Below are 22971 nucleotides of genomic sequence, written 5' to 3' on the forward strand. Positions count from 1 at the left end.
TTAAATAAATTTTGTTGAAAGTACACACATTTATTCCGATGTACGTTTTAATTTAAATTAGAGAGTATGGGAAAGTACACATTTAAGATAGCCAAACTTTGTTTACAATGCAAACCACTGATTAATTCGGCTGCATTTTGACAAACTTACCAACGGTGGCGACATCTGATTGGCTAAAAGTACTAACGCACCTGCAAACAAATTCAATGTCAGTGATGAAAAACAATGACACACATTTGTCCACTTCACTTTATTGTTTGGGGTTTGTATTACTTTTATGACCTTTAAATATGTCTTCATATAATATTATTTTTCTGAAACATTGAAGGACATTTTTCTTGTTGTTTCCCTTAGATTAGAAGTACCAATATTGACCATTCATCCCCACTTTTGCATAATAAGTATACATTTTACCTCAGTTTTTATGCAAAAGTGAAAAAAGAGGCAAACAGTTTTTTAATGTAAGCTAAACTTTTATTTCAGTCACAGCCACTGTGCATGTACATTTAAAACATATTTAGATCTTATGGTATTGTTGGGACATATTTTCAAATATATCTGACAACACGAGCATTTTTCATTTGTGACTCAATTCATGTTTCATAATGAAGTTCTTTTGAATAAATGTCATGAATATTTTGTTTTAGGAAAAAAAGAAATCAAACTCTTGGCAAAAATTTGGAGAACTCTGGATAAATATACACTAGCACAATCCTTGTCTGAACCATATCAAGTCAAAACATAATTATTATAATTATATATGTGGTGGCAGACTAATATTGTGATTCACAGCACACACTTGTCTTGATGACGGTCCAAAGGGACAATTACTCCCCGCTGTCTTTACTCTGTATAAAAAAAACAAAGCAAAACACAGTCATTGGAACTTCAGGTAGATTCAGAGAGGTAAACTCCAAAAAAATGATAATTTAATGAAAGACGGTCGCCATTTTTCACCTTGGCCATGTCCCGATTTTTGACTTTCATCTTGTTAACCTGCGACTCGGCGATGTCGGCTCGCTCTTCGGCCTCCTCCAGCTCGTGCTGCACCTTCTTCAGTTTGGTCATGTGGATGTTGGCTTGCTCCTCCTGCATGAGGACGAAAGACAAAGTCAAAAACCGAACCAGGGCGGACTGACGATGTGGCGAAAAGCCCCTGGCTCACCGCCTCCTCGGCCTGCCGCTTGTACACTTTGACCTTCAGCTGGAGTTTGTCCACCAGCTCCTGCAGCCTCATGGCGGTCTTCTTTTCCTCCTCCGACTGTGCGGAGGAATAACACACTAAGTTTATTTGACGTAGAGACGTGAAATGTTGGGTTATTGTATTGCTTGTATTCGTTTTGGTTGTTTATCTTTTAGAAGACAACTAACTCCTTGGCTAAACTGCTTCGATCCATGATGTCTGTAACTCCGCCTAAAGGGCATCTGTGACCTAACGTGGGTCATTGTGATGTAAGCGCGAGCTCAACGGTGGCTAAACGACGGTTCCTAGCAACTACAAGTATGATGTTTACGCTAAATGTAAGCGTATGTCATGAAGAATAATCCTTCGGCTATTCCTTCTTCCTGACCTGATAGGTGAGTTCCTTAATCTTGCGTTCCAGCTTGCGTGCCCCTTTCACAGCGTCGGAACCGTGTCTTTGCTCCCCCTCCAGCTCGTTTTCCAGCTCCCGCACCTGAAAGTATGCAGATCAGGAATGCAAGAGAAGTCTTCTTCTCGTTGATGGCTTTTCAGATGTTCCGAGATCTTATTTGAGAACCTCTTCCTCACCCTGGCTTCCAGTTTCTGTAGCTGCTTCTTCCCGCCCCTCATAGCCAGGCTCTCAGCCTCATCCAGACGCTGTTGTAGATCCTTGACGGTGGTCTCCAGGTTCTTTTTCATCCTCTCCAGGTGAGCGCTGGTGTCTTGCTCCTTCTTCAGCTCTTCGGCCATCATGGCAGCCTGTCCGTGCAGACGAGAACACATCGTTGCTGCTTTCGACGGGAACGTTTGACTTCGGAGATTAACGTACGTCGGTGATGGCCTTCTTGGCCTTTTCCTCCGCATTCCGAGAGCTCTGTAGGCTGTCGTCCATCTCGCCTTGAATTTGAGACAGGTCCGCCTCCAACTTTTTGCGGCTGTTCAACAGACTGGTGTTCTGTAAAAAAAAACGTATAACGATTGGTCGGAATTTGTGACTTTTTCACTCGTCCAAAGCGTGTTTCAAACCTGCGAGTGGAGCAACTGGACTCTTTCGCCAGCATCCAGCAACTCCTGCTCCGCCAATTTGCGGCTCCTCTCCGTCTGTTCCAGGGCGGTTCGGATTTCTTCCATTTCCGACTGCACCAAGTTGCTTCTGCGCTCAGCCATGGTGACCTGTTCCTTCATGTCCTCGTTGCTCCTCATGACATCATCCAGCTGAATTTGAACATCCTAACGCGGGATTGAAAAAAAAGTATTGACGCAATTGCTATCTATGGATGTTTGGCCGAAATGGCTCACCTTCAGCTGGGCATGAATGTTCCTCAGCTGTTTCTGAGCCTCGCTTGACTGCCTGTTGGCGTGGCTGAGCTGGATCTCCATCTCGTTGAGGTCCCCCTCCATTTTCTTCTTAACTCGCAGCGCGTCATTTCTGCTCCTCACTTCGGCGTCCAGGTTGCATTGCATGGAGTCAACAATGCGTTGGCCGTTCCTCTTCATCTGATCCAGCTCTTCGTCCTTTTCGGCTATCTTCTTGTCCACTTCGCTCTTTACCTGGTTAAGCTCTAGCTGGACCCGTAGAATCTTGGACTCCTCGTGTTCCAGGGAGGCCTGAATAAGTCAAGGGTTATCACGGGGAGGAAATATGTGGAGGACAATACGCGTCCCCCGATGGTGAGGTCACCTCGGCTTCCTCCAGAGATGTCTGGGCCTCCAACTTTTCTTGCTCGGCTTGTTTCTTGCATTTTTCAAGCTCGTGGATGTTTTTTCCCATTTCTCCCACTTGCTCAGTGATATCCACAATCTCCTCTGAGGAAAAAAAACGCTGTTGAGCCAACAGGGATTTGCTACAACTTGGACAACTGAAAATCTACACATAGACATACGCTGAAGGTTCTTGTTTTCACGCTTGTAGGTCTCCAGTTGTTCCAAGCATTCTTCAAAAGCATTCTTCATCTTAAAGTTCTCAGTGCCCAAAGTGCGCACTTCTTTGAGTGTCGACTCCAGTTCTGTTTGCCCCTCCTCATACTTCTGCTTCCATTCCGCTAAAACCTGCACAAAGATGTTTTACAACCTCAAATTTGTGCATCTTTATCGTGATTCGAGCCTGGCCGGAGAAGGAAAACCTTATCAAAGTTCCGTTGCTTTTTGTCCAAGGTGGCAGCAGCGGTATTGGACCTCTCTATATCCATCATCAGGTCTTCCACTTCTCCTTGCAGCCGTTGCTTTGTCTTCTCCAGAGATGAACATTTGGAGTTGACGGCCTCTATGGCTTCTTCTGCTTCTTGCAAACGCAGTGCCAGCTTCTTCCTGCCAGAGAACACGCACACCGTAATGGCCGTATAAGGCCCACGTAGTGCACGAGACGCCCGATTGAGTTTATGGTTCTCACTTGGCTTCCTCCAGCTCTTCATTGCGCTGGATGGCATCCGTCTCGTATTTGTTTCTCCACTGGGCCACGTCGCTGTTGGCCTTGGAGAGGCAACGATGAAGCTCCGCCTTGGCCTCCTGCTCCTCCTCGTACTGTTCTCTCAGAAGCTCGCAGTCGTGTTGTGTGGACTGAAAACCGTGGGCCAGCGCGTTCTTTGCCTATTTGCAAATGACCGTCAGCCTATTTTTTTTTGTTGGTTCTGTACTTTACATCTGCTGGTCTGCACTCACCTTCACTTCCTCCTCGTGAAGTCTTTTTAGCTCGTCAATCTGCTGGAGGTAGCTTTGCTTTCCTCGAGAGAGCTGAGACAGAAGTGCTTGTTTCTCCTCAAGTTGGCGAGACATTTCGACTAAAGCAGACGGCAAAAACAATGTTTTGCTGGATTACGATTTGAACCGATTTGTAAGATGGCTTCAAAGATTTCCACATAAGTATAGTTTTGCTGTCATCTAACCCTAAGAAGATGTAACCTGGCTCACCATTTTCGGTCTGCAGTCGAGTGTTTTGGCTGGACGCATCGTTCAGTAACTTCTGCTGCTCCTCCTCTTTGGCCTTAATCTCCATGAGTTGATCTTCGAGCGAGCGGCAGGTTTTCTCCAAGTGAATCTACTCGGAGAAAGAGTTTCGTTCGGAACGCTGTCTTGATGTTTTGGATGAAGCTCACCTTGGCTTTGGCCACACTCTCTAGGTTGCTAGACAGATCGTCCATCTCCAAACGCAGCTCGCTCTTTTCCTTGTCTAACTTCTGGCGGATCCGCTGGATGTTGTCTAGTTGTTCCCCCAGCTCAGCCAGGGTGTCTGCGTGTTTCTTGCGCAGGGCGGAGGACGTGGCCTCGTGCTGGAGCGACCGCTCCTCCAGTTCTCTGCGCAGCTTGAGAAACTCAGCCTCCTGCTTCTTGTTGGCTTCCACCTGAATGGCGGTGGAGGCCCCAGACTCCTCCAGCCTCTCGGTGATGTCCTCCAGCTCACGAGATATATCGGACCTCTGCTTCTCCGCTTTGGCTCGGGCGGCACGCTCCGCCTCGATTTCCTCCTCCAGCTCTTCTGATCGGGCCTGTAGATGAGAAACGGGCTGAATGGAAACTCAGGCGATGATGTGTATTTGATGGCATCTGTCAAAAGCAGGGGATCTTACCTGGATCTCTTTGATTTTTTTCTGCAGCTGTGATGCAAGAACTTGTTCGTCTTCGACCTTTGTCTGCAGCTGGGAAGTTTCAAAATCTTTTCTTTAGGAGGTGGTTCAGGTGGATTCATCAACATGGAAGCAAGACATGCAAGAAGAAAATCAATTAACCAATTGAAGAGGTTTTTGATCCGTTTCCTGGTTCGATTATTAGTTTCATTCTATCAACATACTTTTTAAGCTTCTCATCCAGCTGCTGCTTTTCATTTTCTAGGTCCATAACGGACTCAAGGGAAAGTTTGAGATCACCCTCCAATTTTCTCTTGGCTCTTTCCTGGTCCATTCGGATCTTCTTCTCCTGCTCCAGAGAACCTTCCAACTACAAGATGAGTTTTGTATTCAACAGAAATGCAAAACATCAATAGCTCTTAACATTTTTGAGATTGCGCACCGACTAACCTCGTCAACCTGCTGCTCTAACTTGGCTTTGGCTTTGCTGAGAATGTTGACCTTTTCTTCTTCGGCCTGCAGGTCATCCAAGGTCTGCTGATGGGCTTCTTGCAGGGCTTTTTTCTCCTTAGACAATTTGCTCATGTTCTCATCCTGACTCATGATCTCGTCAGTCAGGTTTTTCACCTTTAACAGAGAGAGACAAAGTGACCATGAGATGTTTTAGGATCCTGGCAACCCTTCTTAGTATGTCCACTAACCTTGTTTTCCACTGCATGTTTCTCCTTCTCCACTTTGGCTAAGGTCAGCTCCAAGTCATCAATATCCCGCTTGAGTTCTGAACACTCATCTTCGAGCTTTCGCTTCTTTGCCGTGAGCTCGGCATTCAGTTCTTCCTCATCCTCCATTCTCTCCATCACTTCGTTTATCTTGGCCTCCAGTTGGATCTTGCTTTTGATGAGGCCCTCACAGCGTTCCTCGGCATCCAACAAGTTGTCCGACTCCTGACATGATGAAACACGCGGTCGAATTCCAGAAACTTTTAGACCTTTGCTCAAGCGAATCAATAAGCCATATCCCATCTGGTGAATCGTTTGAAAACTTACCGCCTGGATTTGAAGGAGAAGATCATTCCGTTCTTGAACAACAGAGACCATTTTCTCCTCAATCTCCCGCCGTCGGTTTTCTGCCTTGGAGAAATCTTCGTTGATCTTGGTAAAGTCCACCTTTAATTGGGCCATTTCCTTCTCGGCCTCGGCGCTCTTGAGCAGTGGTTTGAGCTTGAAGTAGAGCTTCATCCACGGCCAGTGTTTGACATTCATGAAGGAACGGAAGTTGTACTGTATGGTGTATATCCCCTCCCTTTCATCGACAACAAATATTAGCACTCCATGTAAGGATGGAGAATGTGTTTATACTTCCCATACTTGCATTACCTCCTGTCCATCATTTTCTGGTACTCAAGTCGGACCAGATAACCTCGGCAAAGTGCCTGAGTGGACTTCACCACCTGAGCTAATCGTTCATCTCTCATCTCCTCCAGAGCGCCCAACAAGCCAGCTTTAAAGAACACCTTCAAAGTGACATTGCCATAATTAAAGTGGACTTGCAGTCTTTTGTAGTATTGTCAACGATACACCTAATTAAGCAAAACCTTTGTGTGTCCAAACTTGTACTGCGTGTGATCCACATCGATGGAGCCCAGAAGTTTCTCTGCTGCTTTCTTGTTATCCATGAACTGTCCTTCTGGAACAGCACTGGCGTTAAGAATCCGGTACCTGTAAAAAACGCAACAGGTTTTGATAAACAACCAAGCTCATGTTTGATGTGCGCCGAAACATAGGGTTACCTTTGCTTGAAGTCTCCGTAAATAATCCTGCTAGGAAATCCTTTCCTGCAGATGCGGATACCTTCCAGGACGCCATTGCAGCGCAGCTGGTGGAGGACCAGCTGGTTATCCATTGTTCCTGTGTAGAACGTTCATACAGAAGATCAAGTAAACAAAGGCAGCGGATCGGCCAAAGACGAGGAGGTCTACCTGGAGTTTTTGTCTCATTTGGAATGAGACATCTCACAAAGTGAGGATGAGTGGTCCTCAGGTTTGTCATAAGCTTCCCAAGATTCTCCTGGAAGAAATAATGCTCAATTATTTTTTGGGGTCTAAAAGATTGCAAGTTACCAATGGTTTCTTTGGAAAAGGATCTGGAGTTTTGCACTAGTAGCAGATGCTAATTCCATAAAGAAAAGCTAATACGCCTACCCTGAACAACGCTGACACTGTCTGGAAAGATGCTCCCTTCTTCTTGGAGACTTTTTTGCTGCCTCCAGCTGGTGCATCTGAACATATCAAACACAGGTTTCTACATGTTTCTTGACAAAATTAGACCAAATCATCTTACCATCTGTTCCAGAGAAGGTGATATAAAACGCTGCTAGGATCTTGACCGACGACTTCTGGTACAGCTGAACCACAGACTCATTCAGCGGGTCCTTGTTCTTCTCCAGCCAGCCGCTAATGTTGTAGTCCACCATGCCGGCGTAGTGCAAAAGCGAGAAGTGAGCTTCTGGCTTTCCCTTGACCAATTTGGGCTTTAGGAAGCAGTTGTTCTTGCCAAGGTGTTGGTCGTAAAGTTTGTTCTTGAAAGATACGTCGGTCGATTTGGGGAACATGCACTCCTCCTCTAAGATTGAGAAAATCCCCATCGGCTTGTAGACAAAAATACAGAGCTGTTATAATCTGATTTTGAGATTACTGCACCTAAAAATGATCAATCTACCTTCTCAATGAGCTCGATACAGGCCGCCAGGTCCATGCCAAAGTCGATAAACTCCCAGTCGATGCCTTCCTTCTTGTACTCTTCTTGTTCCAGCACAAACATGTGATGGTTAAAGAACTGCTGCAACTTCTCGTTGGTAAAGTTGATGCAGAGCTGCTCCATGCTGTTGAACTTTGAATAAGATTCAAGTGTGAAACAATTCCCAGTGGCAAGAACCTTGCTAAGGAACATGTACTTTTTGGATTTGTGAACTACATAATATGTATTTTTTTTGTTTTGTTTTGATGGGGTGACCTACGTCAAAGATTTCAAATCCAGCAATGTCCAGTACACCGATGAAGTGTTGCCTAGATTGCTTGGTGTCCAGCTGCAGGTTGATGCGCTGCACCATCCACAGGAACATCTTCTCATAAACAGATTTGGCCAAAGCGCCAATGGAATTGTACACCTGAATGAGGAGAAGAATATTCGTTCAGCAGGAGCGCTAACTGGATTTTGCGGGATTGGGGAATTAAATGGCATTTCATTCACAGTCGACATAAACCTCTTACATTTAAAAGGAGGTGTCACATTTCAGCGCCTTCAGCAGGCCAAACACACCATGCGTGAAATTAGGCTACATAGTCTCGCCTCCTTCATCCACTTGTTGGCGAAACGTAGCATGTAATTAACAACAAAGACGTGCTCGCTGGCGGGTAGTTGTACCTGCTGCACATTTTGGCCCTTGGTGACGTACTCGTTGCCCACCTTCACGCGTGGGTAACAGAGGTTCTTCAGAAGGTCAGCTGAGTTGAGACCCATCAAATACGCAGCCTTGTCAGCCTCTGTAATTGTGAGACAAAAAAATCGAAGAAATCCAGCCTAAAGTTATGGTTTCAATCATCGCTCATGCGGAAAGATTCAACAAAAATCATTTTGTGCGGCTCAGAAAGAAAATGATGAGTGCTTGACTTTTTGTTTTATGGTCAAATTCAAATGCAGATTAGAGATGTCTATGGAATATTTTCGGTGTTTCCCATTTTTAAATCAATAATTGCAGATCTGTACTAATTTGAATGTCCAAAAATAAACTATCAATCAGCATGATTGGAAAATCTGTCAATTAATTCATCGAGTAAATTTGGCAGCCTAGTTAGAAAACATAACGCAGCAAAAAAAATGGGTTTGACACCCCTGCTTTAGTCTATTTTTTGTCCAGAAATATAATGGAAAGTAGCTTCCATTTCCAATCTGACCGTAGAAAATGAATTTCTGAAAAGGTGACCAAAACAAATTACGACATAGACAAGAAACTCCCTATGTAATAGATTTCAGATGTTTCTGCGATGATGTAAAAAAATGCATGATGATAGACTGTGCGTACTAGGCCAACTGGCCATTGTTATAGCATTAGAGTGTGAGGAATGAGGCTGACCTTCAGTGCCATCTGGTTCTGCCTGTTCCTCTCGCTGTTTCTGCTTGAACTTCATGTTCCCGTAATGCATCACAGCTCCCGTTAGTTTGTAGATGGACATTTTTTCATCCGGCGTGAAACCCAGAATGTCGAAAGCCTCCTGGAGCACAAACCATCTCACCGTCAATCTTGCATCAGGAGGCTGTCAAACTCATTTGTCGTTATTGGCCATTTAGTCTGGGCCAACGCATATGATGCTATCAACCCTTCTTTGTCAAATAGATGGGACGTCTAGCCCCGTAATTGCCAGGTAAATGACAAATATTTCATAAACTATTTTGATAGACAAGAAATTACTTAAAACATGCTGGGAAGACTTTGAATAGCAATTTTGTCTACAATTAACAAAAAATATTTCTATAGATTTTTTTCATTTTCAACTTTTATATGCTTACATTTTTTTAAAAATCTGCAAAGGTTTCTCCTAATTTATTTATTTTTATTTTGGGATTTAATTAATAAAAACCGTAATATTCTCTTTATTATTTATGTTTATTCTTTTAGTAAAAAGGAAAAACATTTGATCTAATATAGGACAACAGAAATTTTCTATGAATTAGATGATATGATTTCCCTTTCACCAGGAACACAAAATGTCGTGGTGGTCCAGTTCTGACCCCGGAGCCACCATTTTGGCACCTGTGCTCTACGGAAACCGCTCTTGAATGCGCTTACTTACGTCTGTCGCCATTAACTCTTCAGCGTCATCAATGCTTTTCACGCTGATCTCCCCGTGGCTGATGTAGGAAAAGTCGTAAGGGTTGGTGGTGATGAGGAGCAGGTCTAAGGATGAAGAGGATGACATTTTTTTAGACGTCTCACTGAGAGGACATTGATGCTCGAGCTCATTTTACCAATGAGTTCTGGCTTTTTGTTGCAAGTCAGCTGATAGAAGATGTGATAGCTCCTCTCGGCCGCCAACTGGAAGGAAACTCTAGACTTTTCCAACAGATCTTTCAGGAAGGAAATGAATAGTGACTTTTAGCGGAATTCATCTCGCTAAGGTGGTAGGTAAAAAAATAATATCGTGCTAAAACATACATGTTTCGATATCTGCCGATGCCAATTTTCCGGTGGCGCCAAAATGTATTCGGATGAATTTACCCTGAAAGAGCCAGTTTGGTTTCAAGGTGGGAGAAGAATATCTGCTTCTTCTTTAAGAACATATTGACTCACAAAGCGAGAAGAGTTGTCGTTCCTGACAGTTTTGGCATTGCCAAAGGCCTCCAGCAAGGGGTTGGCCTGGATAATTTGGTCCTCCAGCGTTCCCTGCCGATCAGCAAAGTGCTCAAACGGCCATCTGGATTCCCGCGAACCATCGACGGACCAACCTTCATTTTACTGATGGCTTCCTTTTTCTTGTCTGCAGACACGGCAATGGTGGCAAAGTACTGAATAACCCGCTTGGTGTTGACCGTCTTTCCTGCGCCAGATTCTCCGCTAGAAACGACAGATTTGGAACCGATAAATTCAGGATCTTTGAATTTTGAGTGAAATCTCACAAACAACTGAAATGCTCACAAAGACTTAAAAGAACTTTTACTATCAGCTCATCTGAATAACTCCTAACAAAATCCATTCATTACTTGGCGAGGAGCGTTTTTAAAGAAAACATGGACCCCTTCTTACGTGATGAGGATGGACTGGTTTTCACGATCTGCGGAAGAAAAGCAAACAAACCCAGTGATCAAAAAATAAGCGAAAGACCCGGAAGTGCCTTTATGCTCCCGATTTACCCGTCAGCATGGATTGATAGGCGTTATCAGACAGGGCGAAGATGTGAGGCGGAACCTCCATCCTTTTCTTGCCTCGGTAGGCCTGGACCACTTCGGGGTTGTAGACTGGCAGCCACTTGTAAGGGTTGACGGTCACGCAGAAAAGACCAGAGTACGTCTGCGCGACAAGAGATCTCATTGCCTCCGCTCACGTCATTTCAGATCGGGTATATTTCCGACACCTACGTAAATCATCCAGGCGGCGTAGCGTTCCTTCAGATTGTAGAGCACGGCCGGTTCGTGGAGGTGCGTCATCATGACCATGTCCTCGATCTTGTCGAACTTGGGAGGATTCATCGGGAACACTTGGTCATCCCTCATGGTCACCGTCTATGGACGAAAGTCAAGGCGGACGGCACAAATGGGAAATCCTAACCATAACGGTACATCGACACCCACCCTGTCATCTTCAGTCTTGGCGGTGACTTTTCCTTCCGCCTTGTCCTGGATGGTTGCTTTGACGTACAACTCTTTGTCATCGCTGACAAAACAAGCCGTTTTGCTGTCAAATGGTCGAGTTTGCGCCTCCGTTCGTTCCTTCTCGGACTTTCGGAGGTACTGGGCGGCGGGCCCGAAGATCGCCATTTCGCCGTCGCTGCTCATTGTTGCCAGGGACAGTCGCTGCACTTAAAGCTGGTAGAAGATGAAGCATCGCATTCACGGGGTCTTTTATAGTTCGCTTTTGTCCTTGATGGGGGGCGAGGGGGTGTTGTCCTCCGCATTGTGACAGCTGTAGCTACGGAACCTTCTTGTCCTGGATGAGGGTGGATCAGAGTTGTTGTTTGTATTCAACAGACAATACACTGGAAAAAAAATGCATGTTTTAGATGCAATTTTAAGGATCAAACCAAAAATAATTTAGTTCCACTTTAACATGATATGTGTTACATCAAAATGTCACATTTATCCTGTCATATGTGTGAAAAGTATCAAATCCAAACATTGGAATTAACACAGTTTAGCATGAAACTTAATATGGCAACATGCAAAATGTGAAGCAATTGACTTTATTATTATTATATTATAAATGTAAACATGAACAATTATTGTTTCAAAATGTAAACATTTTTCCGTCAAAGTACGACGAATAGAAACAAAACAAAAGCAAAGGACATGTATCACGCTGATCTGGAACTGATCTAAAACTCATGTTGCAAATGAGCCACCTGATGGTGTAGTGGTTCACTTGCGTGTCTTCAGTGCGGGCAGGGCGGGCTCGATTCCCGCGGGTGGTGGAATGATTCTGACTGGCGACCAGTCTAGGGTGTAGTCTCTGAAGTCAGCGAGGATAGGCTCTCGCCACCCGGGAGATGAATAAATGAAAAAGCTGCCAATGACAAAATGACAGAGAAATCCCCACCTTGTAACGTGGTCACATTTTCCTTCACAAAAGAATCCTCTGCGGATTACCAGGGGCAGGCACACTGCTTTTGTCGTGATTGTCTCCCTCGAATCAAGCCAATCCAGTGAGATTTACAAAGTCTAAACCAATACTTCCTCGTATTATTCCACAGCGCAAAGGTGTCGCTCCAGCTGTTTGTTCAGATCAGGCAAACAGCTGACCGTCAGTAGAGGACGGAAGACGCCTTTGCCCGGGATTAGCGACGGCAGCCGGCCCGGGTAACAAAGGCCGAAAATCAAAGCGGCGGTGGGATTCGTCCAAAGTCTATTGTGACAGCAGACGGGCTGCCGGCTTGTTGTCAGCTGACCGGCCGGGATAAGGCAGCTCTCACCTTGATGCACATTAGTCAAGAACAATTGGTCGTCACAACGCATCCTGTTGAACAGAAGTTTGCATTGGTTTTACCGGATCGTTCCCGAACCAATGGGTGCATCGATTTGGTATACCCCATCTACCTACAATATATACCTTATTTTTTCTTTTATTGTCTCGGATTGTGTTTCTTTGGTTTTGTCTTGGCGTTTGGTGCAATAGGTTGTGTTGTGCAACATATTGTGTTGTTGGGTCCTCGTGCTGCAGTGTTATGAATTCTGCTGCTTGAGTTTTGCTGCTGGCGAGCATGTGGCAGCAAGCAGATGGCAGTCTGGCTTCAGGCCCCAAAGCGCCCAAACACCTCAGGCCACTCCGTCAGCGTTTCTTCTGAAAACTGTAATCGACCTCTCCCTGTTTTTCCTCTTCATCTCTTATCACCATTTTTTTTCAAATGGCCTGCGTGTGGTCAGGCAATCAAGGCCTAAACCCAATCGGAAGCAAAGATTTATCTTGATAACCTACATTTTGCCATTTCTTTTGTTAAATTATGGATGTTATCAATTTTGTCATACGCAGTTTCTGGGTATGATGACAATTAGGCTTTTGTAGAGTCAATGATGATGACAAAGCCTATGTCCGATTATTATCCGATTATTATTTAGGTTTTTTTTTCAGGGTAGTTTGTTGTGATCCAAGCTAAGCAAACGGCTGGGCCAAGGTCGTGCTTGCTGTCAGGTCTATTTCCATTTGTGTGACATTGCACCTTGAGGTGTGTGCGTTTGAACTGTGTTTCGTCTTCATTTGTTTTCTCCTGTGTTTTTTCTGGTTGACGGCAGATGTACTGATGTGATTCAAATCGAGCGGACAGCTCATGAATCAAAAGTGGTGTGAGAAAGGAAGGGATGCATGACTGATGACACCGGTCCCGTCGGGTCAAGGTTGCGATCTGTACGCGGGCAATACATGATCACGATTCAGGAATGGTGACATTTTAACACTCAGTACTAGTAGTTTCTTTGCCTTATTTATGGAGTGTGTCTCCACACGCAGTATGTTGGAATAATAGGGGTGTAAGGATACATTGATCTGGATTATTATGGTATGAATGACTCATTACGTATGTGAAAAAATGGTTGCTCACTGTATTCAAGTATTCAAATTGGTAGTCATTTCTTTTTATAATAATAAAAAAAGAATGCCCATATTGTGATGTCATTTATACTCACACACATACACAAAATACTGGCTTTTATGTACCTTTTTCATCAGAAAAATGAAGTTGATGAATATCAAATCTATTTGAAGTGGGTGGGCATTAAAGTCTAGCCCCTCCCAGTCAAATTGGATTGGATGTGCAATGAATTAAGTCAAATCAGGTGAACTGCTTCATATACAAAACACTGCAATTTTCATAGTCACAGTCCGTGACGGATTTTTTTTAAATTGTTGACCTAATAGGCAGACAAAACACAGCGAGGTGAGGCTCCGCCCACCGGCAGCATGGCCGCACCGCCGGTGCCCGCCAACTTGTGCCAACGCGCCCATCGTGCCAGACCACGTGGAGCAAATGAGTCAGACGACAGCCGCCAATGTTTGCACGTATGGATCGTTGAGGATTTTGCACAAAAAGTCGTCTCGGTTCTTCCTCCAGCTTGGCCATGATGAGCGCCACCAAGGTGAGCTTGTGTTTGTCCTCTGTCGGGGTGTTCAGGTGCATGATGGGTAGGGGGCGTGAATGCTATGAGGGTTTTTTTCTTCTTCATATGTTATTTTTCTTCTTTTCACTGAAGTACCATTAAAATACTGCTGTGTTGCCAAACTCTTTCCTATAAAAGTCACATGGATGAAGCTAAAATGCTGGTCTTGGCACAAAATCCTAAGTCTGCCCCACCTGCCAATCTAAAATGGGGGTAAGACCAAGACTTTTATTAGTAAGACTGAGACAATACAAAAAACATCAAAATGGGGTCTGGAGACCAAGACCAGTTTTGAAAATAACAACACAACTCATGACACAATTTTCAGGATTCTTAACTCTCAAAGCACCAAAACTCGAAAAAATATCCCTAAATATCCTTAAATTTGTGCTACCTCGTGTGAAATTGTCTGCAAAATTTTCTAAGGGTTTCTGGAGGAGAGACAGATTTTTTTTCAATTATGTTTTGTGATTCCCCCCCCTCAGAATGCCCATTAAATTCTAGTCGTACGAAGTCTTAGATTTCACTCACGTCCAACCAAGTTACACTAAGCAATCTTTCATTGAAATGGACTAGATTTCCACCGACGTATTCCTGAGCACAGTTCTCATAGGAGAGAAACTCCGGTCACGACACATTCCAACAGCACTACCAAACGGCCAGTCAGAACGTAGCCGTTCCTCACGTTTTCCTCGCCACCTTTCCGAGCGGAGGCTGCTTCTCATTGGTTGCCTTCTCCACCACCCCATCCCCGCGTTGTTGTAATGAGGCTTTTAAAGACCATCATACATCAGAGCCCCCACCGCCTCTCTCTGGGGAAGGGGGTGTAAATAAGCGCTTCTCCTCCCTCGCCCCCCCGCTCGCCTTCTTCGCCGAACGCACGTCGCGGTGAGGCAGCTCGCCGCCGCTCATCCTTCTAGTCTGCGTCCCCCTTCTGCCACGCCCCCAGTCAACACCGCTTTCCTCACCCACCGCCTTTGAGTAACCCGAGGCGCCCCTCGCCGCCACCAAACTCACCCCGTACCCCTTCCCTCGGCGACGCCAGGCGTCCCCCTGCCCCCTTTCGCTACACTCGCATCCCAGCCTGGCGACTGGCGGCTCGGGCGAGTAGCGAAGAAGCAGGAGCAGGAACAGGAGGAGGCGCGAGGAGGCAGCATGGAGGGCAGCTTTGACACCGAGGAGAGTTTTGACGACCCGTCGTGTCTCGCCCCGCAGCCGCCCGGATCGGTGTCACCCGCCAGGAGGCGAGTCCACGAGGTGAAGGAGACCAAGACCACGGTGAGTGGACTTCCTTGTCTGTTTTCCTGCATTCTGGGGATTTTTTTTGTGTGTCCAAGACTTGGTCCATGTATGATGTGATCTTCAGTAGGTTTAGGGTCTGCTGGACTCTCAAGTCAAGTAAGGGACTGGTCACCAGTCTATAGTCCCCAGTACCTCCACATCGTGCCAACTAAATTAAACCTGTTACCTTATGACTGCAAAGCAAATGGGCTAACCGCTCCTCCACCGCGCTAGCCAGTAAAACGGTCAATAAAGAGAAGATGCGCACTCTCTTCTTCCTCGTGATTGTCTTTTTTATACGTCGCGGCGTACGGAGCTATTTTCATTTTGTCCGTTAATGATGCGTGTAGGCAGGCGGGTTGGGTGGGGGGGGGCAACGCAGGTTTTGTGACCCGCGGCCATTGAGTGAGAAAAGGGATGCAGCAGGTCCAGTTTCCATGGCGACAAAAGCCCAAGATGACTCGCGGCTGAAATAATATGGGAAAAAGATTCAAACGACGTCGATAATCCTTGGGGGTGAAAAAACAACACTATTTTTTTCCATATTGGCTACACCGAGCGACTTGGCGGAATGAGACTCACGTAGACAAAAAAAGACAATTGTAGCCTAATATCCAAGGAAGGTGGCACCAATGCAAATTACCCAGAAGGTAGAATTAAGAGTGAAATGAGTATCTGTACTCTTTAAAACCTTTGGCGAGGAACAATCAGTTGCAGTAATTGCCACTCCGTTTCAGGTCAAATCCGAGCGTTGCTATTGCTATCAATGGCAGGCCAATGAATCAAAATGACAATGGTTAGCCACGTCCGACTGGAACTCGAGCCTGGCGAATGGACTTTTTGCAGATTCTGCTATGACAGAATGAAGCTAGGATCTGAATCATTTCAAAAATGTATAATGAAAAGAATAACAAATTTAGGTCTGCAACATAGGCAGAAATCATGGACGTCATTATTTGATGCTTCAGAAAAGAAAAATGTGTCATTTTCACGAATAGAATAGAATTACTGTTCAATTTTGATCTTTTAAAGGGTTTTACTATTCAGCTCCTAAAATGAAATTCCTAATTGCTGGAGTATGAAAGAATGTTTGGCTACCATTGTCCAAAATTGCTCTGTTTTTACATTTGCCTGACAGTACATAACTAAGGAAATAGATGTCCAAGGAAACCTTCCTCCAGTTGGATCTGCTTTAGTGTCAGTTCATAAATACAACCAGAAAGCCAAACGTCACACTAGCGGCCAAAATGAACGTTATTAGTATGACAAGTCGCCAATTGATATCACTAGATGGACAACAAAGTTACATGGATGCTAAAATGCCTTTCCTCACATGTAGAGTTCACCTGTCAACATGACGGTGTTTTTGTGTGCCTCACTTTATACGAATTCACACACTGTTGTCATGGAGATACCACACAAAAAATGCATGGTTGACCCTTAGATAAGAGACATAGGTTTGACCTTGTTTTCACCGTCACAATGACTTGTTTTTGGTCCGTTGAGAGAGGGTCAATTGTTGCCTAGCAACAGCCAAGTCAAGCATGCTAGCAGATCATATCACGGAAGGTCCCCGTATCGCCGGCGTCCGGTCCGTCGCTGGCGTCGGGTTACCGAGCGGCGAGCGGCTCGTTGCGGCGGTGTGATATACGTGCCTGTGTGGCAACTGTCGTCATGGCAACTGTCACTCGGATCTAGCGACGGGGAAAATTAACAAAGTGACGCTTACTAAATCGGCCAGTTTTTCCCCGACATGTCCCCGAAGCCAGTCGTGTACGTGAGCGTGCACGTGTGTATTATGTAAGCGCTTGTGTTAGTCATCTGCTCGTGGTCCACCAGGACATTATGGGTTGGAGGATGGATATTCGGGAGAGTCAAATGAGGATTATATTGCTGCTCACATATTACTGTAACATTGCATTTTTACTATGGCTGTGTTTACCATTACTTGGGAGTCTATTTTCCTGCAGACTTGTAACTTGCTTCACTCAAATATATCCTCAACATTGCCTGCTGAAATGAATTAAAATGGTGGTAAAGCGTGCCAGCAGTGTGTGATTTGGAGCAAAAGGTCAGCTAGACCTGGAACCGGTGACCCGCATTAGGGAATGTCACATGACCTGTGTCTCCTCCCATGATTGTGTATATGACCCCACAGATGATGTTACATAATTTCAAGTGTGAGACTAATTAGAGCCGTACGCTGACAGCCTCCCAACCCCAAAGGCTTCGGTATCGCCGTGGCAACTGCCATTTTTTCCGCTCACTGCTTAACCTTTCCTCCTCCTATGCAACCATCGCTTTACGTTCCAAATGTTCTTGACGCGTACCTCTTGATCGCTCTGACTTCCTGTATGTGTTTATCGCAGATCAATGGAGTGACGTTCCCGCTTCCTGGAGAAGGACCTGAGCAGCAGCTGCTCAAACCCAACGAATGGAGCTACTGCGATTACTTCTGGGTGAGTTTTATATTGAAAGACAATAATGCACCAAACCTGGAGTGTGGACTTCCTGTGTGGGAATCTGATTCTGAGTCTGCCTTACAGACAGACAAGAAGGACCCACAGGGGGCCACATCGGTTGGAGGGTTCGAGGTTCTGCTGCAGAAGCAACTGAAGGGCAAACAGATGCAAAAGGAGATGGCGGAGTTTGTCCACGAAAGGTATGAACAGCAATTCCCGTTTACAATGTTTTTTTTAAAGAGTTGTTAAGATGGATAAATGATTTCAAATGTCAAAATGCCAGAATAGTTTTGTTATCGTTCTTGGCCATGTTCCCAGTTGCTTTGAGTACACCTGAGAACTGACCGTATTTACTCTCGACATGGTCCATATGCATTATGAAATGGGAATTTCACTATAGTGGAGATATTCCTAAAATGGAAAATATATTTTTGGGGGGGTTCCAGGATTAAAATTGAGGAGGAGTATGCCAAGAACCTGTCCAAGCTGTCCCTCAGCACTTTGGCGGCTCAGGAAGAAGGGTAAGAGGGGGCTTTTTTTTTGGAATGGCGGTGGGCCTAACGAAGTGACTGACTTGACTCAGACTCTGTTTCTGGTGTTCAGGACTCTCGGCGAAGCTTGGACTCAGTTGAAGAAAAGTCTCCACGACGAAGCCGAAGTCCACCTCAAGTTCTCCAACAAGGTAACTTTCTAGATGGCAGAAGAATTGCTTTACTGTTCAGATTTTGTACCTTTGCTAGATTGTTTATTGCCCAGTTGTGTCATGTATGCTGATTGCTTAACCTCTTCAGCTAGTTTATTATTATTATTTGTCGTGTTTAGCTCCACACCGAGGTGGAGAAACCTCTGCTGACGTTCCGAGCAGACAACTTCAAGAAGGACCTGAAGAAGTATGACCATCACATTGCCGAGCTCAGGAAACAACTGGCCAGCCGATACGCCGGTGTCGAGAAGGTGCCGTTGCTGCCCTATATCCTTCCTTGAAATTCGGCTCCCAATTTATATGAATTCTTTGCATTACAGGCCCGTAAAGCTCTCGCCGAACGGCAGAAAGATCTGGAAGTGAAGACGCAGCAACTGGAGATCAAACTCAGCAACAAAACCGAAGAAGACATCAAGAAGGCTCGCAGGAAATCCACACAAGCAGGTTTCTACATGCCTTGACTTGGAACCGGTCAATCTATTTACTTGTCATCATTTACTAGGAACCGGTCAATTGTTTCTCCAACAGGAGACGACTTGATGCGCTGCGTGGATGTTTACAACCAGGCGCAGTCCAAATGGTTTGAGGAGATGGTGACCTCCAGCATGGTAACTTAACTTGCATTCATTTGAATGAAAAAAAAACCCCAAGAAACCAACACATTTCCTCAACTGGGATTCTGCAGTAAGAATAATAGTAAAAGATGAGAGAAACACATGTGTTGTTGTTGTTGTTCAATCAGGAACTGGAAAAACTGGAAGTGGATCGCATCGAATGGATTCAGCAACATCTTCGTCAGTACACCACGCTCAGGCACGAGACGGACATGTTCAATCAGGGCGTAAGTTCCAAGCAAGAGCAATAAAAATGTTTTAAAAAATCTAAATTTGCTTTATCTGTAACTTTCAATGTTACTAATTCAAACAATTCTTGCTAGCTTGTTATTCAATTTGTTCATGGTTTGACATGGTTTAGGAAACCTCCTCTTTTTAGAAAGTGTTTTCTTTTCCAAGGCACTTATTGCCTCAAAGGTACAAAATGAGAAATCTAAGCTACCTCGATGTGTGCAGACGGTGGAGCCGGTGGACCAACTGCTGCAGAAGGTGGACCCGGCTAAGGACCGAGAGCTTTGGGTTCAAGACAACAAGACGGGTCACGCCAGGCCTGTCGACTTGGACATCTGAAGGCATGGACTACGGTACCCGGTACCAGAACCAGCATGTTCCTAATACGTGTGAACCCTGCTCGCTTCTACATTTTCTGCTGTCGTGACGTCACTCCGGTTTTCTTCATCGTTTTGCGGTCTCGTTTAAGAAAGCAAGAAAAAAAAAAAGTCTTGATCTCGTTTATTTTTGGATATCCAGAGGAACACGTGGTGGACTATTTTCCTATTTCAAAAGATGGCTGTTGGACATAGTGTTTTCTGCCTCGGGCAAGGGAAAAGAGGGATAGCGTTACACTAAAAAAACCTGCTTGTGCCTCCAGTGTTTGTCCGAATTGAACGGGAAGATCACAAGAACGGGTTTGACTTTTTATTCCAAGTGCACCAGTTCTAACGTGGGTTTACTACCTATGAGTGATAGAGCACAGTAGAGCCTAAATTACGCTTTTGAGAAATATAAATTTATAAATATAAAGTTGCGCTTGCAAAGAAATGTAGGCCATAGCTGCTTCTTTGCTCATTTGTAAGCGCAACACTTGCAAGATGCCACATAAAGTTTTGTCGGTAAGGTGCAATTGTGGCTTGGATATTTCCTGAAAGGAGGTATTATTTTTCTTTTCATTCCGAAAAAAATAAAACTGATTCATGTCGTTTCTTCGGTCGTCTCTCGTTCACCAACATTCCCACTGTCTTTTCTATGATGTGTACTGATGGCAGTCCTGCGGCACCCCTTAGCTGGTTGTTATCTGTAACTGCATGTGCAGTGTGTGTGTCTGTGTGTGTCTATGTGTGTCTATACATGTTTTCGTTGGAGGCTTACATTCCTCTGCATCCATTTTTTGGGGTCTTTTCTGAACACTTGTTGTGTTTCGTCCTTGCGTATATTTGGATGTTCGGAAAATGTCCCGCTCAAGTTTATCGATCTCGTGTGCTGGCCAATCCATCTTTAAGGGAATGATTTTTGGAAGCACGCTATGGAATGCATCCTTTCCGTCTTATTAATAACACATGATTATGTGAAGAATAAAGATCCTCTTGGGAAAAATCTATTTGGGTTCTTGGTTGTGTAAGTGAGGAACAACTATTGAAAAAGTACGGCGATCACGTTCGGAAGAAGGACAGTCAGGGTGAAATGCAACATTGTGAGGTTCTAGTTTATCATTTGATGTCATTTTAGAAACTTTATTTATGCACGAGGGAAATTCACAACAGGGATCATAATAAAAACAACATAAGGCAAAGAATAGAAATAAAAAGTCTGAAACATTTCGTCAGAAAGAGGTTGCCAACTTCCACAGGAGTTTAATGTTGCAATTAACATGATTGGATTGTTAGTTGGGTCGGTTGGTATCGACCTTCATCTCATGATAGGATTAACACGCTGAGTCTGAAGCCCCTCCTCGGGTTCCTCCTTCACTTAATCAACAGTTTGTGTAAACAGATTCAAACGGCTTAGCGCTAACGTGACACTCCGGACCTGCGGGGGGCAGCGTAGAAACCAGATCCGAGATCGAGCTCACGACAATAAAGTGCGAGTTCAGTTTAATTTGGGCAATGTAGAGATTTTTATACGATGGTCGACAATAGTCAATGAAGGTATCGAGAAGTCGGGAATGAGTGTCTTGATTCCGAACACACAAACAGATTTTTCCGACTCAGTACAGTAATGATTGTTTTAGTCCAAATTTAGTCCTTGCGAGACACTTCCTGTCTGCTTGCCACTTAAACCAACAAGAGTTTTCTCGCAGCCGCTATTGTTTCTTCTCCTTCAGCTTGTTTTTAATCTTCTGAGGTTCGTCATACTGGATGAGGCGCAAGATGTCCTTGTTGTTCATCACGCCCTGGATGAACTCGTCCTCCGAGATTTTGTCTGCCCGACATGAATGAGGGTATATATGAAAATAGTTCCCCAAAACGCTCTGTTTGTTAGCAGAACAATTACCATTTTCCTTTTTCCCGAAGAAGCGCCACACCTTCTCCGCTCTCTTCTCTGGCGTGTTTTCATCTTCGGAAAGGTTTTCCTGGTCGTCAGCTGGGATCATGTTGAAGATTGACTGCGTGGAAAAAAGATGGTATTCTTAAGATCATAGAACCCCATTTTTAAAGATATGTAGATGACTAGCAATGTTAGTAGAACCATTTTCAGGCTCCACAATTTATTTTAAGCAAGCTAAGGACTGGATCTGTTTGGTTCAGTTTCCACGTATTGAACCGACCCAACTTATCCAACAATTTCGATCGTTAGGTAATAGGTGCGGAGTTGTAGTCAAGAGTTTTAGTCTTTCCGCTATCAAGATGCCAAGCGACCTACCCTGACGATCTCCAGGATCTCGCTCTTGCTGATAGTTCCATTGCCGTCCACGTCATAGAGCGCAAAGGCCCACTCCAGTTTTTGCCGAGTCTTGCCACCTGAGGTCAGGTGCAGCGCCACCATGTACTCCTTGAAGTCCAGGGTCCCATCGGCGTTGGTGTCGAAGCTCCGGAAGACGTGGCGAGCGTAGGCGGTGGGGTCAGCATCTGGAAAGAAACTGGCATAGATGCCTTCAAACTGCTCCTTGCTAATCTTCCCGCCGGGACATTCCCGAAGGAAGGACTGGTACCATCGGCACAGCTCGGTTTCTGTGTATTTGGTGTTGGATTTCAGGTCCTCCAGCAGTTCCTTGGACAAAGTGCTGCTTTTGGTGTTCCCCATTGCTGATCCTGCTTCCCCCTTCTTGGATGGTTCTCACTCTGGGCTTGCCCTCACGGTAGCAGAGCAGATTATGATGGTGGTAGCCTAATTCCAGACAGCTCCATGTCAGATTTAGAAAGAGGACACGTCACGGCGCTATGACACCTTTGTAAAGACGCTAGGGTCTTAGTGGAGGAGGATTAAAACACAGCAGGTGCGAAACACCTGCCCTCCTGGGATTCGGAGGGTCTTTGGACAAACAACAAATCAGTGCAAAACAGAAGAACTAGACCACTTTCTTAATCTGGCCTGCTTATGTTCAGGTGGGTTTTCTCTCGGTATTGCTCTTCACTGCAGGTCCTTCTAATTAAACTTTAACTGACATCTGGCTTTTACTTGGTCTAATTCACCAGAACATGATTCATTATTAGGAAGTGAATTGGAGCATTCTCCTGAGATGTAACTAGTGCCCTCTACTGGCCACATCCAACAACGGATGGTCACTCATCTTGCCCAGGGTCCTTGATACCCCCACCCCATTGAACTTTCACTCATAACTTTGGGTTGAGTGTATTGCTTGAAACTAAGTATAT

At 44.9% G+C, this 22971-nt stretch overlaps 3 protein-coding genes across 4 annotated transcripts; 1 reads left to right on the forward strand and 2 right to left on the reverse strand.

Annotated features, from left to right (window-relative positions):
• Positions 1 to 593: 593 nt before the first annotated feature.
• LOC144088163 (myosin-4-like) lies at positions 594 to 11886 on the reverse strand. Its single transcript, XM_077618440.1, has 40 exons — positions 11855 to 11886; positions 11088 to 11442; positions 10875 to 11018; positions 10650 to 10806; positions 10543 to 10570; positions 10245 to 10353; positions 10090 to 10182; positions 9955 to 10018; positions 9768 to 9866; positions 9593 to 9696; positions 8875 to 9013; positions 8166 to 8284; positions 7759 to 7908; positions 7461 to 7631; positions 7083 to 7389; positions 6944 to 7020; positions 6722 to 6809; positions 6533 to 6650; positions 6338 to 6461; positions 6120 to 6256; positions 5790 to 6045; positions 5445 to 5687; positions 5194 to 5370; positions 4968 to 5113; positions 4747 to 4837; positions 4276 to 4665; positions 4091 to 4217; positions 3842 to 3960; positions 3573 to 3769; positions 3307 to 3490; positions 3067 to 3232; positions 2865 to 2989; positions 2483 to 2791; positions 2210 to 2413; positions 2013 to 2138; positions 1772 to 1942; positions 1572 to 1676; positions 1166 to 1261; positions 958 to 1089; positions 594 to 848 (listed from the first exon to the last, which is right to left on the reverse strand). The coding sequence occupies exons 2-40, from the start codon at positions 11289 to 11291 to the stop codon at positions 828 to 830; spliced, it is 5817 nt and encodes a 1938-aa protein (XP_077474566.1). The 5' UTR covers positions 11292 to 11442; positions 11855 to 11886; the 3' UTR covers positions 594 to 827.
• Positions 11887 to 13909: 2023 nt separating this feature from the next.
• On the forward strand, positions 13910 to 20754 carry gas7a (growth arrest-specific 7a). Of its 2 annotated transcripts, XM_077619632.1 has the most exons (11): positions 13910 to 14078; positions 15315 to 15377; positions 17750 to 17839; positions 17927 to 18042; positions 18289 to 18363; positions 18446 to 18524; positions 18665 to 18796; positions 18866 to 18989; positions 19074 to 19153; positions 19288 to 19386; positions 19616 to 20754. In XM_077619632.1, the coding sequence occupies exons 1-11, from the start codon at positions 14061 to 14063 to the stop codon at positions 19727 to 19729; spliced, it is 990 nt and encodes a 329-aa protein (XP_077475758.1). In that variant the 5' UTR covers positions 13910 to 14060; the 3' UTR covers positions 19730 to 20754. The 2 variants fall into 2 exon arrangements, with proteins under 2 accessions (XP_077475758.1, XP_077475757.1); XM_077619631.1 differs by lacking the exon at positions 13910 to 14078 and having other exon boundaries at positions 14127 to 15377.
• A 198-nt stretch (positions 20755 to 20952) lies between these two features.
• Positions 20953 to 22502, reverse strand: rcvrna (recoverin a). The gene is made up of 3 exons (XM_077619633.1): positions 22019 to 22502; positions 21650 to 21761; positions 20953 to 21577 (listed from the first exon to the last, which is right to left on the reverse strand). Exons 1-3 carry the CDS (start codon positions 22397 to 22399, stop codon positions 21459 to 21461), a joined length of 612 nt encoding a protein of 203 aa, XP_077475759.1. The 5' UTR covers positions 22400 to 22502; the 3' UTR covers positions 20953 to 21458.
• Positions 22503 to 22971: the final 469 nt, after the last annotated feature.

This window comes from Stigmatopora argus, chromosome 14, assembly GCF_051989625.1.
Source record: "Stigmatopora argus isolate UIUO_Sarg chromosome 14, RoL_Sarg_1.0, whole genome shotgun sequence".
Taxonomy (NCBI): Eukaryota; Metazoa; Chordata; class Actinopteri; order Syngnathiformes; family Syngnathidae; genus Stigmatopora; species Stigmatopora argus.

What these genes read in the sequence shown, in the direction of transcription:
- LOC144088163 (XM_077618440.1), bottom strand. Translation starts at nt 11,291, where the DNA reads ATGAGCAGCGACGGCGAAATGGCGATCTTCGGGCCCGCCGCCCAGTAC. An exon ending in AACCAGTCCATCCTCATCAC is followed by an intron (nt 10,354 to 10,542) that starts GTAAGAAGGGGT and finishes TGTCGTTTCTAG; the next exon opens with CGGAGAATCTGGCGCAGGAA. An exon ending in CTGGATGAGAAGCTTAAAAA is followed by an intron (nt 4,838 to 4,967) that starts GTATGTTGATAG and finishes CACCTCCTAAAG; the next exon opens with AAAAGATTTTGAAACTTCCC.
- gas7a (XM_077619631.1), top strand. Translation starts at nt 15,255, where the DNA reads ATGGAGGGCAGCTTTGACACCGAGGAGAGTTTTGACGACCCGTCGTGT. An exon ending in GCGGAGTTTGTCCACGAAAG is followed by an intron (nt 18,043 to 18,288) that starts GTATGAACAGCA and finishes GGGGGGTTCCAG; the next exon opens with GATTAAAATTGAGGAGGAGT. An exon ending in ACCTCAAGTTCTCCAACAAG is followed by an intron (nt 18,525 to 18,664) that starts GTAACTTTCTAG and finishes TGTCGTGTTTAG; the next exon opens with CTCCACACCGAGGTGGAGAA.
- rcvrna (XM_077619633.1), bottom strand. Translation starts at nt 22,399, where the DNA reads ATGGGGAACACCAAAAGCAGCACTTTGTCCAAGGAACTGCTGGAGGAC. An exon ending in AGATCCTGGAGATCGTCAGG is followed by an intron (nt 21,762 to 22,018) that starts GTAGGTCGCTTG and finishes TTTTCCACGCAG; the next exon opens with TCAATCTTCAACATGATCCC. An exon ending in CTTCGGGAAAAAGGAAAATG is followed by an intron (nt 21,578 to 21,649) that starts GTAATTGTTCTG and finishes CATGTCGGGCAG; the next exon opens with ACAAAATCTCGGAGGACGAG.